This window comes from Pagrus pagrus (assembly GCF_965226575.1).
Source record: "Pagrus pagrus genome assembly, chromosome: 14".
Taxonomy (NCBI): domain Eukaryota; kingdom Metazoa; phylum Chordata; class Actinopteri; order Spariformes; family Sparidae; genus Pagrus; species Pagrus pagrus.
This window is the reverse complement of record NC_140198.1, coordinates 14,666,183-14,680,094: the sequence shown is the minus strand read 5'-3', so window position 1 is coordinate 14,680,094 and position 13,912 is coordinate 14,666,183. Positions and strand designations below refer to the sequence as shown.

The 13,912-nt window shown below is 40.5% G+C and overlaps 1 protein-coding gene across 2 annotated transcripts; it reads left to right on the top strand.

Moving 5' to 3' along the window:
• Nucleotides 1–1,438: 1,438 nt before the first annotated feature.
• LOC311268819 (protocadherin alpha-C2-like) lies at nt 1,439–11,053 on the top strand. Of its 2 annotated transcripts, XM_084372697.1 has the most exons (3): nt 1,439–4,036; nt 6,860–6,896; nt 7,844–11,053. In XM_084372697.1, the coding sequence occupies exons 1-2, from the start codon at nt 1,601–1,603 to the stop codon at nt 6,869–6,871; spliced, it is 2,448 nt and encodes an 815-aa protein (XP_084228823.1). In that variant the 5' UTR covers nt 1,439–1,600; the 3' UTR covers nt 6,872–6,896; nt 7,844–11,053. The 2 variants fall into 2 exon arrangements, with proteins under 2 accessions (XP_084228823.1, XP_084228822.1); XM_084372696.1 differs by lacking the exon at nt 6,860–6,896.
• Nucleotides 11,054–13,912: the final 2,859 nt, after the last annotated feature.

Here is a 13,912-nt window from a genome sequence, read left to right as displayed (position 1 = left end):
CATTTTAAAAAGGCATTCTTATTGGGGTCAACAAATAAATGAGAATAGGTTTCTTTGAGCCACATCTGTACAATGGGAGTCTTGCAGATGAGATTAAAAAAAAAGACCTTTTCAAGGAACTACAGGAGAATTATGAGATATTGTTCCTCACTTCAGAATAATACTTTAGACAGTATTTCTATAAATAATCTTAATTTTGAGATCAGGGTACTTAGTTCGTAGGTCAATATGGAATGCAAGTTGCAAAATGTTGAATAAAAATATTCTATTTTTCATTTTTGGAAATTCTTGTGTAATCCACATGTATAAAATGTGCCTCTTCACATGCGAAAATCTAAATATAACTTGTGAATTTAATATTTTTATATTTGATTGGATATTTCCACCTGTGAACTAATATTTGAACAGAACAAAATGAATAAAGGCCACATGTTGACTCATTTTCACTCTTTTTAACACACTGTATGAATGGCAAATTCCGTATGTTTATACCTTAACATGTGAATTACATACATTCATAAGTAGTTGGCTTATTTCCACATAAATTAGAATTTCCACATATTGGAACAAAAATGTCCTTATTAGTTTATGAGGCACTGCACGGCCTTGCATCAGACTATATCTCACAAATGCTTTTGGATTATGAGCAAGGAAGACCCCTCAGATCCTTCAGGTCTTCATCCTTGTTCCACAAATCAGAACAAAACATTTGGTGCTTTCAGGATCAGAGAGGAGCTCGAAATATAGATTTTTTTTTTATTAATTGTTTTACATAAACTAATAACCTATCTATTCAGTCTGGTTTTTATGCAGTGTCTTATAATTTTATGGTTTTAGTGTTCATGCTTATTTGGATTTATTTATTATTTAATTTTTCGTTATTATAACTGTTTTTAAACATTTTACTGTTTATCATCATTATTATTATTGTATGTTATTTTATAAATAATATTGTTTAAATACATTTTTATGTGTAGTATTTTATAATTCTATTTTTATCTCTATTTTTCTTGCTCTTATCATCTTTTATTCTTTAGATTTTTTTTATTTTAACCACCAATATTTTACTGCTGTCTTGGTTTACATTGGTCTCTAAATCCATTTAGGTTTACTTATCATCCCATATTTTTTTCAATCCCTTTTAAAGCACCTTAAAATGCATTTTGGTATGTTTGATTGACTATTCAGATGTAAACTCCACCTTTTCGCTTGCGATTTGGTCTGTTCTCATGTGAACTACAATTTTTTTTCCCAAGACATTTACATTTTTCTATGTGAATTATATATCTCCATTTTAAAAAATTGATAAATATGTGTATTACAATATCCACATGAGGAAACCTGGTTTCAGACTCCCCCATAAGCCTTTGATTTGAGTGAGCCCCCCCTCACCCCCCCAGCAGCCCACACACACGCTGCCTCCGCCCCTGCAGAGCGCTGATGAGAGAGCCCCGCTCCTCCAGCGGTGCTCTTCTGTACATGGCCTACTGCAGCTACAGCTACAGCGTGGAGGCAAGAATGACACCGGCGCTCCCCTACACCAAGACAACCTGATCGTAAGGACGGATCTTTTTCATTTTTCAGATTATAAGATACCACAATGATGGCGCGCGTCGTCGCACCTGCACGGACGCGACTGATCGCGGCTGTTTTGCCATTCTTGACGCTATGGGGATGCGCGCTTTCCATCACTCGCTACTCTATACCGGAGGAGATGGAAGAGGGCTCCTTTGTTGCCAATCTGGCCACAGATTTGGGTCTGGATGTCCGCAGTTTGGTGGAGCGCAGGGCGAAGCTCGATGTCATTCACAGCAAAAATTACCTTGACATCAACAAAGAGACGGGGGAGCTGATAATCCGCGAGAAGATAGACCGGGAGAGCATATGCATGACTAAAACAACCTCGTGCTTCCTGAAAATGGATGTCATTCTCGAGAGCCCCATTCGCATTTTTAACATCGAGTTAGAGATCATGGACATCAACGACAACGCGCCTGTGTTTCGCAGGAGGACAATGCACTTGGACGTATCGGAGGCAACCCCTCCCGGTGAGAGGTTCTCATTGACAAACGCTGTGGATGCGGATGTGGGGGCGAATACAATCAAGACCTACTATCTGAGCGAGAGCAAATACTTCAACATCGACATACAGACCGGGAGCGATGGCTCCAAATATGTCGATTTAGTGCTGAGTGGTAATTTGGACAGAGAGGAGCATTCAGTTCATAATTTGATTTTAACCGCTGTGGATGGAGGGGTGCCTCCCCGCTCCGGCACAGCCAGCATCGTTATTAACGTCCTGGATATCAATGACAACGCCCCCCTATTCAGTCAGCCGGTATTTTCTGTTAACGTCTCAGAGAACTCGGCTGCTGGCACTGTGGTCATGACCTTAAACGCAACAGACTTGGATGAAGGCACCAACGCTCAGCTGGTATACTCATACACGCTGTACACCTCAGAGAAGACTCAAGAGCTCTTCTCGCTTGATCCAAACTCTGGCGAGATCAAGGTGAAGGGGGTGATCGATTACGAAGAGAGTCAGAGTTTTGAGATGTACATACAGGCTCAGGACAGAGGGGCCAACCCGCTGTCAGGCCACTGTAAAGTCATGGTGTTCGTCACAGATCTGAATGATAACTACCCCGAGGTGCTGATCAAGTCTGTGAAGAGTTCGCTGACAGAGGATGTCGCTGTAGGGACTCTGATCGCAGTGATCACTGTCAGCGACAGGGACTCTGGGGCCAATGGGGTAGTGGCGCTCACCTTGAACCAGCAGCGGTCTTTGCCGTTCCTGCTGAACAAATCCTCAGAAGGCTACTTTGAGCTGCTGGTGTCAAAACCACTGGACAGAGAGATCATAAGCAAATATGACATCACGCTGAGGGTGACGGACAAAGGCTCACCGCCATTATCTGAAAACGAGACCATCACCTTAGAGATCCTTGATGTCAATGACAACGCGCCCAGATTCCCCCAGTCCTTCTACACTATCCATGTCGTGGAGAATAACCTACCAGGGGCGTTGTTGACATCTCTTAGCGCGCTTGACCCAGATCTCAACGAGAACCAGTACTTGGTTTATTTCATAATGGAGAAGGAGATTGTTAACACGTCTATGTCAATGCTGTTCTCCATCAACCCTGAGAATGGAGATCTTTATGCCCTGAAGACCTTCGACTATGAGAGAGAGAGGGAGTTCCTCTTCCACATCGAGGCACGAGACTCTGGCGTTCCCCCGCTGAGCAGCAATGTGACAGTTCACATCATCATTCTGGACCAAAACGACAACACTCCTCTCATAGTGGCACCTTGGCGGGCGCAGGGCTCCGTCGTGGAGGAGGTCATCCCGAGGTCCACAGATAAGGGGCACCTGGTGGCCAAAGTGATCGCTATTGATGCAGATTCTGAGCAGAACGCCAGGGTCACGTACCAGCTCCTGCAGATCACCGATGCGAGCCTCTTCAGCCTGGATCAGTACAACGGTGAAATCCGAACAACGAGGATGTTCAGTTACAGAGACCCGAGACAACAGCGGCTGGTTATTGTTGCCAAAGACAACGGTGAACCTGCTCTCTCTGCTACTGTCACCATCAAGATATCAACAGTAGAACATGTCATGTCCTTTTCAGAGACTACAGAGTTGCCAATAGAGTACGACGTCTTCACAGACCTAAACCTCTACTTAGTAATCGGTTTAGGGGCTGTGTCGTTTCTGCTGCTGATAACCATCTTGGTTATTATTGTGCTGAAATGTCAGAAACCAAAGCCAAAGGCCATCAAGATCCCTCCGGCCAACAGGAACAGCGTGATCAGCAGGAACAGCGTGATCAGCCAGAGAAGCTCCACCATCGCAGATTCCACCCTGATCTCCAGCGATGCCTACTGGTACAGTTTGTTCCTCGCCGAGACCAGGAAAGGCAAGGTGGTCGTGAGACAGCCGATCATTCCCAAAGGAGCTGGGTATTTCGTTTCCAGTATACCCAGAAGCATAGGGCCAAGCGAGACCACAGACTCCAGAGCATCCACACTGGAGGTATGTATGAATGAAAGGATAGCTGGGCTCTGATGTGATTTAATCATCCGATGAACAGGTGCGAGACGATATTTTTAAGGGCAGCATTTGATCTAGATGAAAAAGGCCAACAAACACACTTTTGTTGAGGGATGCCTACAGACAAAACAGTGTTGATGAAACAACTCACTGATGCGTTCGGGGACTTACTGTTGTATAAAAACTTCTGACAGATCATGATTTTTCTTTCCTTTAGAAGGCCAACAAGTTGTTGTTTCGCAGGTTCAAAGAAGTGCCTTTCGAGTCAGAAACACAAATCAGAATCAGAAATACTTTATTGATCCCTGGTGAGAAAGTGGGTCGTGTTACAGTTGCTCCCAGTCAATAACAGAAATTATAAGAATTTCTGATACAAATAAAAGAAAAAAGGAGAGTAAGAGTATGTAAATGTCTGTGCATCATACTACAATGAATGAATACAGTGTAAATAATATTTGAATAAGATTTGAAACAAGCAATAATTGAAACGTGCAGTATAAATGCAGTATCGATGTATACCAGCATATTGAACAGTGGAAAAATTTGCACGGATGAATAATTGAAAAGAAGCACAGGGCTGATACAACAGAATAACTTACTGTATGCATTCGGAACAGGTCACAGATGCAGTGTCAGTCTTTCATACTTCAGTTTTTTTTGTTTCATGCACTTTTTATCAATTATTTTAAACATAGAAACATTTGGACAATTACTGTTGAAGTGATAATCGTCATTTGCAGGTCTTTTGCAGATATGTGGTCTGATGGATTGTCCTCAAAGCATAAGATATATTTATAAGATCCTCCAGTGTCACATTTCTGCTCTATACATCTCAGGTGGTTTTGTTTAAATAAATGGTTGAGGCTTAAAAAGATCAAATTCTACTAAACTGTACGTATCCACGCAACTGAACTGTATATAAAGTTTCTAATACACAGTCAGTGATATAAAAGTGTTTAAAACGAACTCCACCTCTACCAGCTTCAACACTGAAATGCTACTGTTTAGTGATGCATCAGTATTAAAGGTCCAGCGTGTAGGATTAAGTGGCATCTAATGGTGTGGTTGCAGAGTGCAGCCAGTGATATACCCCTAGCCCCAGCATAAAAAGGGCAAAAGGCCCTCTCTACAGTCAGTGATTGGTTTGTCCATTCTGGGCAAAAAACAAGTGTAAAAACATGGACAGGACCCACTCCTTCTCTAGATACAAAGAGCTAATTCTAAGGTAACAAAACACAATGATTCTTATTTTCAGGTGATCATACACTAATATAAACATAAGTCTTAATATTATATTTAATCTCTGCCAGTATATCATTCTAAATCCCCCTAAATCCTACACACTGGACCTTTAATAATGTAACGGTGTCATGTATTATTGTATCTGCCAGTCAAAGAGACCACTTTTTCTGCAGAAGAACTTTTATATGCTATTGATACTTTTTTGAACTTTAGTACTCTCATTGATGTATGGTTTTGAGTCCAGGAGTTTTGTGTCAAAGTGTTTCTACTGTACTTTTACTTAAAGGAAATGCTCACGCAAAAAATGGAAATTCAGTCATTATCTAACCATCCCTATGCCGATGGAAAGTCAGGTGAAGTTTTGTAGTCCATGAAACATTTCTGGACCTTCACAGCAAAAATAGCATTGCAGCATTTTCATAAACAACTGAAGCAGATGGGGACTTTGTTAAAAAACGTAAAATAGACCCACTTCATACGGGGTGTACGCTAACACTTTTAGCTTAGCAGTTACAGTGAAGATTTCGAAGTCCCCATCTACTTCAGGTGTTTAGGAGAAGGCTGCAACGCAGTCTTGCTGTGCAGCTCCACAATTGTTGTTGTGGACCTTACCTGACTTTCCATCATCATCGGGGTGAAAAGATGATGACTGAATTTTCATTTCTGGGTGAACTTGTCCTTTAGGTGAAAGATCTGAGTACGTCTTCCACAACTGGCTCATGTGTACTCTGAAATGTGTTTAGGCTAACACCAGTGCCTGAAAAATCTATAATTATTTAGTTTGTGTGCTTGGGCATCCACTGGCTGATATCACTCTAAAGGCAATGACATTTTTTGTGCGGTCTTCATAAAATTGAAATGTGATACAAATGAAAACAAGATTGGCGAAATGGTGTAAAAATACTGCATTAGCTCCAAAACACTTCTACTACACTCATTTAATAATATACATATATAATGCACTGTAATGCATGTATTTCCAAAGGCAACAGTTAGAAGTCCGATAAGAATTAAGCCCTGCTGATGTTCATTATGAGTGTATTTCTCGAGCCAATTTTCTGCACTTTCATTGCATAATTAGGCCAAACAAATACCCCCAAACTGATAATGTGCCACTGTTCCATGTCTTCTGCAGTATGTAGGTCATTTATTGCAGATGCATAACACACAATCAGAGCATAACTAGTAGGCGTAAGACGGGGGTGGGGGGTGGGGGAGTACTTCAAAGAAGCCCAGACATGGAGGGGTTTTCTTCAAGGACAAAGGATACATTTCGCTGCATGATGTGGGATGCGTCATGCTGGGGGTCTGCGGAATCAGTCGACTGTATTCAATGTAGAACCGCTGCTACTGATCCAGATGTTGTTTGCTTTTGTACAGCTGGACCTGCAGACTCGACTGCAACAAGTGATCCTATGAAAGATTAAACAGTATGAATATGCATAAATTAACAGGTGCACAGAGAGAGAGAGAGAGAGAGAGAGAGAGAGATTTGTGCATGATGGTTTGAGTGTCTGAATTTCACATGTACCACTGAACTTGTCTCTTTTTTCTGTTCTTAAGTACTCAAAATGAAAGGAAGTCCATTCTACAACTGGAGGTATGCTGGTTGCTAACTACATTCTGTAGAGCCACTAGAGTCGTGTAGACATTTATTTTCTATCCTTTTCTATTTGGTATACATTCTTGGTTTGGCTAAAAAAAACAAAACAAAAAAACAAAATGGTTTTGATGACCTTTCAACAGTCCCCAATGTAATCCTGTGGTCAACATACTGTATTCTCCTGATTAAATAGAGCAGAATCGAATATTTCCATCAGACCTTCTGCCCCTTCACAAACACGACACTCAGTGCTATTGTGAGCACTCACATTCAAATTGGCCGGTCTCTCAAGTGTGAAAACCTATCAGCTTACCGAGAGTAGAGATTAGAATAAAATTGGCTGCTGGTCAGACTTTGTGTTGTGCACATCTGGCTGGCTTGGCGGAGATTCAGGGCGAAGTGATGGCACAGACAGCAAAAAAGGGATTATGGAATGAATTGTCCTGAATAGGCTCTCAGCGTGTAACATACCTGAGAGCAGTGACTGCGTCTGCTATCTCCACATCCCTGCACATGAACTCTGTAAGGGCATGTTTCAAATGCAATGTCCAACGATAATGTGGAGTCTATTTTTTCCCCCTCCATAGTTGTAATATTGGCCCGCCAAATACCAAATAGCACATTGTGATGCCTGCCTGTGCATGCTTAAATGACACCCTCTGCTTCCCTATTGTCATATTTTATCTTAGCTGTGTGTTAATCTGATTTCTTCGGATGATTTGGTGAAAATCCAGAACCCCTCGACAATACTGATTCAAAAGAAAAAACAAGAAGGTAGTTTCAGATTTAGACCTGAATTTAAATGTCCCTGAAACCCAATGACATATCACTGATGGTGGCAGTAACCAGTCACAATCCACTGTTGCATGAGTGAGGACTTTCTACAAGTGCATATCGAGGTCAGCCTTCTGTTTCGGCTAATTCTGTGTTCTGTCTCTTCGTAGCAACCCAGAAGAGAACTGCCATGATATAATCATCTCTTCATGGGAGTCTCTGGCTGAAACTCTTCCCTGTGACTCACAAAGAAGATGTAAAACAACTGTCCTCCCTCAGCCCCCCTGCTCCAGCTCTTCTTTCTCTCCAGCTCCTCCAATCCCCCATACAGTCATCGACCAATAATCACCTCAGCTTTCCACCTGCCTCTCTCTTTTAAGCATGAATCTGCATGATTCTACAACATGGTCAAAAAAGTTTGGACATAAGGATCGAAATCATTACTGGCAGGATATTTCGGACATCTCTAGAGCTGCCTCATGTAGTTAATCATTCCCTCCTCAACGCTTTGAAACTCCTCAGTGGACATATTTGCCTTCTCTCCAGGGTTTACGCTGTGTGCTGTAGTTCTAGAAACCATCATATACATAAGTCATGCTACGGTTTTTTAAGCAAAAGTTTAAAACACGCCTATTTACAAATACAACCTTGATTTCAAAAAGTCGGGACGCTGTGTAAAACGTAAATTAGGCAGATAATTTGCTAATCCTTTTTCATATATACTCAATTGAAAACAGCAGAATGACAATATATTTAATGTTTTACCTCAGCAACTCCATTGATATATATATATTTTTCTTTAAATGTGTGCTTATTCTGAATTTGGTGAATATTTTAAACAAGTTTGGACAGGGGCGACAAACAACTGGCTAAGTTGTTTGATGCTCCAAAAACACCTCCATACCACAGGTCAACAAGTTTATGCAGTGTTTCACAAGCAAGAATGGGGCGATGTTCACTGCTTTGCAGGACACATGATTGTATAAAGGATATTAAAGACTTAAAAATGTGAAGACACTTTATTTAGCCATTTCAAAAAGTTTGAAAGTGATTGAAATTGTATTATAATTATTGATATTCACTGAGTAATCAAACAAAAACAAATAACTATAAAAGCTGAATCATTTTTTTTTATTTCTTCTCAATCATAACATATTCCCTTCACCAATACCTTTAAATTTTAATTTCCAAGTCAAGTCATTTGTTATTTATTTACGTTTCTCACAGCGTCCCGACTTTTTTTGGAATGGAGGTTGTGCACAGGAATCAGGGTGAATAGATTCTTCCATAATTCTTATGAATACCGAATTGTAGCTGGTTATGTCAGTGATTCAGGCTTTGCACTTGGTGTTTTTCTTTTTTGGGTAACAATTTCTACTGTATTATGACTCGTGCCGTTCAGCAGGGCTCGAACTGTCGACTAGAAACTTGCTGAAGAAATGAACCAATGATCTGATTTTTGATTTCTCCATTTTTTTACAGTGTTTGTCGTACTCAACGGTGATGAATGTGTGAAAATGACAAAAAAAGAATGAAAGAAAACTGTAAAATGGAAAAAAAAAAAAAGAACAAAGATAGGAGATTTCTCTTTTTATTTGATTGTAGATACTGTAGTTCTGTAGAAACGATAATGAGGTCAGGGAAGCAAAAAGACTTTTGACACTAACATCAGGTTCATATCGTACAGACATTTGTGCTGGTACAAAACATCTGACAGGGCACACACTTATCAGGCTGCAACACTGAATTTTCAGAACCTTTGATCACGTTCATGTTGGAAATTTGTATCCACTGTTTCAGCCCGTCTCCTCTCTTAGGGGTCAGTGAGGGTGCGTGGGGAGGTGTGGCTGCAGATTAAAATATGTATCCATAGGCACTGTGACATCACGAATTGGGGTGGGGCCAGACTGGGGTCAAATGTAAATTCATCTCTCTTTATAATAAGATATTATCAAAAATTATAAGCTATTATCTTACCAATCTCATTTTTTCCCAGGCCGATAAAGCAGTGCAAATCGTATTAATCAAAAAATACAATTACAGTTAAAATAATAAAAAAATATTTTGTAATGATGAATCGAAAAGAGTAAAGAAAACAAAAATGTATTTATCTTTGCCGTGGTACAGGGGAATATAAGGTCCAGGCAAGGTGTTGTTTTATGAATCTTCATGTTTTTATAAATATTTTAAGTATTAACTTTTAATGCTGCTTTCGTGAGCTTCTTCAAGGGCATTTTGTGTTGCATACTTGTAGTTTTAGTGCATATGATGTTGTTTTGATAGTGTACATAAGTAAAAACTGAAGCTAAAGTACTTTTTTCTTGACCTCAGAGGTAGCGCTGTTGCACTACTGTCAAGCCCAGGACTTTAATTTCTCAGAAACAGGGAGCTTATTAGGACTCGCTCGTTAGGGTGCTAAATGATCAAATCTGCTCGGGTGAGGGAAGGAGAACGTAGTTGCAGTATTCCGGCGCTGACTCGTCAAGAACAAAAACACACGGATGGTGCATAAAAAGTATTTAGCGGATGACAGCAAATATGCACCGAATCTGAATGTGTCTAATGCAGCGACTATTTCGAGATGTATCGAGCTACATGTTCTGAGTCAGTGAAACCTAACCTCTCTCTTCCTCTCTCACTGTTGCCTGGTGTTGCTGTTCCACCAGGCCGCCCAGACACAAACACAGCTGGCTGTCTGTCACACTAAAAAGACGTCACATAACGGGGGATCTCTTGCTGCGGAGTACACGGTGCGCAGTCGACGATGCCTGATTCCAAAAGTGTTTAAAAGACAAAATTGCACATGTGATGAGCTCCTTTGCGTGCCTTCTGCATTGTAAACGATGTACTGTCCATGACTGTTAATGAATGAAATAATGGCATGTCAAACAGTATTATAAATTACAGTAACCCCAATGATAAAACACCTTGGATTGCTAAAGTGGATAGGGGGGCTCAGCCTTTTGGTTTCAGAGCAGACGTTCTATGAAGAACCAGTAGATGCATTTACTGTAAATTGAACTGCTTTATACTTTGTGTTTTTTATACAGTAGACTTTTTTGATATCTTCTGTATTCACTGTGATCGGACGGCACAGGAGGTGCTTGTGCTCGGCATAGTAAACGTGTGTTCTTTCTCATTCGTGTACACAGCTCAGTTTTTTTCCTCTGCTAATTTGCCAGTCAGATTGTACCGTATGCTTCGAGAGTCACATCAAAACCTAATCCGGTTCCATCCCACTTAGTGGATCAAAGACAGTATGGGAGAGAATGGTCTCGCTTTTCTTTTCAAGTCTGGTTAATTGTCGGATTTTGATGTTGCTTATTTGGCTTAAATGTTCTGCCTGATCATACTAGTTTGAATAAAGCTTTTTAATCTGTCTCTGTGTCGTCGTGTCTGTGATGAAAAGTGAAACACAGTTATCAAAAGTGACTTCTGGAATGTGACACACACACACTCTTTCTCTCTCTCTCTCTCTCTCTCTCCCTCTGAAATTCCCTCGCAAACACACATTTTGACCCAGTTTCTCTGTATAACGCTCTGCACTAATTCTTGGAAATTGAAAACTAAATAAAGGGGATGTGCCTGCAGTTCAAATCGCAGAAGCAGACAAATAATGGCTTTGTCAGGATTAGTGAAAGCCTAGAGCCAAATTGCACAGAGTGCTCTTCACTGTGACCACACAGGGCTATCAGTCTGCAGTCCACCAGGAGACTGATGTGTGAGGTCCCCATGAATTTCTGTGACATTTGTGTTGCATCATGTTTGCCTGTGATTTCAACCAGAGCAAAAACTGTTAGAAATGGATTTATGTATTATTGCTTTGTGCAAGTTTTCTTACACACATCCAGGGTGTTTGAAAAAATACATGTTTTATTATATAAATTTCTCTCGGCATTGGTATTCTAAATTATTCTCAATCTTAACAAAATTCCAGATAGAGAAATAGAGTGAAGTGACAAATGTTATAGAAATGTAATAAAGAGGTAATATCCTACATTTGAGCAAAGAAAGTCATCATGTTGGATACACTGTAAAAAGTTCTGTCATTTTAGGGATTATCTCTTGCTCTTAATGTAACTTTTTTGTGGGTGGTATCTCATTTTATTACTGTAAATATTGAGGAAATTTCCAAGATTTTTTTTTATGTAAGATTTTATAATAAAACCCAACTAATAACAGGACTCCTCTGCACGTTTTTTCTTCTGCGAGTTATTTAATTGTTTTCACATTTGTAAGTATCCTTAATTAAACATCAGAAAGCCAAAAATAAAATAAACATCCAATGTTAAATTAAACCTAAAAAACTGTATTCTAATAACAGCAAATTGTGTTTTTGTGACAGTACTTTACAGTTCTTTTTTTACAGTGTAGTCTGTGAACCAACAGTCAACTCTCATCCCACCAGCACTTTGCGATGCTGCCACTGCCATGTCAAAGGCCTTAAGGTCCTCCGGTTACTTGTGCTTTTAAAGGGTTGGATGTAGGTCGGAGGAAATAAGCAGTGCACCTGTGGCGTGGCTACACTCTTCTGGGCTGAGCGTCGCTGTAATACTTGCCATTATTTCATCTCCCCAGTGGTCTGCGTGTTCAGGCCTGGTGCTGTCCTTGGTGCTGAAAGGGATATACAACCCTGCTGCGATACTACTTTTATCATTACACTGTTTACTTGAAGGTAAACGTGTTTTTTTTTTCTTTTAAACAATTTACTCTGCAGGGTGCTCTGCCCCAGATTTTTATTTTATCGGAACTTAACGTTTCTTCAGGTTCAGTTGTAGGTTTTGACAATGCTGTGCTAATGGTCTGGTTAGATTTAGACACAAAAAACACATGGGTAGGGTTAGGAAAACATTTGGCTGGATTTGTGGTTCTGTCACCATAAAAACAGCTCAAACCGGTCCTGACATCTTGTTAAAAATAGTCAGTGTTTTCGTACTTAAAAAACCTTAAACGCCATCTTGAACAGTGGTCTTTGGCTTGTTTATTATAGAGTGGGAAGGGCTTAGGAGTTTACAGAACCACCAGCAAGAGCATGCAGGATGTGGCCTTTGAGTGATTCACCAGTGCACTTACATTGTATGTATCAATCACAGAAAAACAGCAGCACTGAAAAACTTTCTCGTCTCCACAGTAAAGCAGTAAAAGCTTTATCAGACGACGCAATTAAGCACCCCATTATACATCATCAGAATTTCTTTGTGTGGTGCGGAGGAGCTTTCATTTCTAGTCTTTGTGCTTCATCGTAAATCACCTTCAAATCTTCACAATCAGAGAAGTGTATCTGTTTGCTTCGAGCCAAACCAGCAGACAGCAGCATATTGATCCGGTGAGTGTGTTTCACTATTGAGTACCAGATTAGAATATTAAAAATGGAGATTTTCAGAGATGGGAACAAGCCGCTTAAACATATTTTAACCAGATTATGTGGATTTGCTCAATCCTGTCTCGATTTGGTCAGCATGAAAGTCCGTTTTAAATCAGTTTCAGACAGACTCTTCAGCATGGATCTTGAACTTAAAACTGGAGTTTTCCTTTTATAATCATTCATCTTTAAACCATAATAGTGGAATCTGAGGCCCATTCTCTGTTTCAGGCTGCAACAGTCAATTAAAACTTTGGCTTGAAGTGGCACTTCAGCAGAAGGTGATCTCTGGTGCCCTCTGTCTGTGCTCGGACGCCTGAGGTATGCGGAGGATGGGAGGGTTAAGTGGTGTGTCATCCTGTGTGAGAAAGGGATTTGGGTGCTATCATAACCAGTGCAAATCATAGCTATTAATACACTTTTAGGATGAGATTGTAACACTCTAATATAATTAGGCCATGCCAGAGAAACTTTGCCCATCAGATGAGTTTATCAGCGCACCTGCTGCAAACGTACGAGGCATTTCAGTCACAGAACACACTCAAACATGCTGCGGATACAGAGTAAAAACACAGACAGCGGCCCACTGAATCAGTAAATCTCTGTTAAAACCACGTCGCAATGACAGTTGCATCAGTCAAAGTGTGAGACAGCCTGTGAGTGCTTGACCCATTTGCACGAGTGAGTCAGATCAGCAGAGAAGATACCCTGGCCTGAGCCCATGCACAATGGGGTCATGAGTCTTAACACCTAGAGCCTCGGTCTGCACCACAGCTGGAAGGATAGAGCGAGGAGATTTTTTTCAGCAAGTGTCCAGTCATGTGCTTCCCCGAGCAGGAGTCAGACTACGGAGGATTGATGTGTCATTTGTTTTATT

What these genes read in the sequence shown, in the direction of transcription:
- LOC311268819 (XM_084372696.1), top strand. Translation starts at nt 1,601, where the DNA reads ATGATGGCGCGCGTCGTCGCACCTGCACGGACGCGACTGATCGCGGCT. An exon ending in CCAGAGCATCCACACTGGAG is followed by an intron (nt 4,037 to 7,843) that starts GTATGTATGAAT and finishes GTCTCTTCGTAG; the next exon opens with CAACCCAGAAGAGAACTGCC.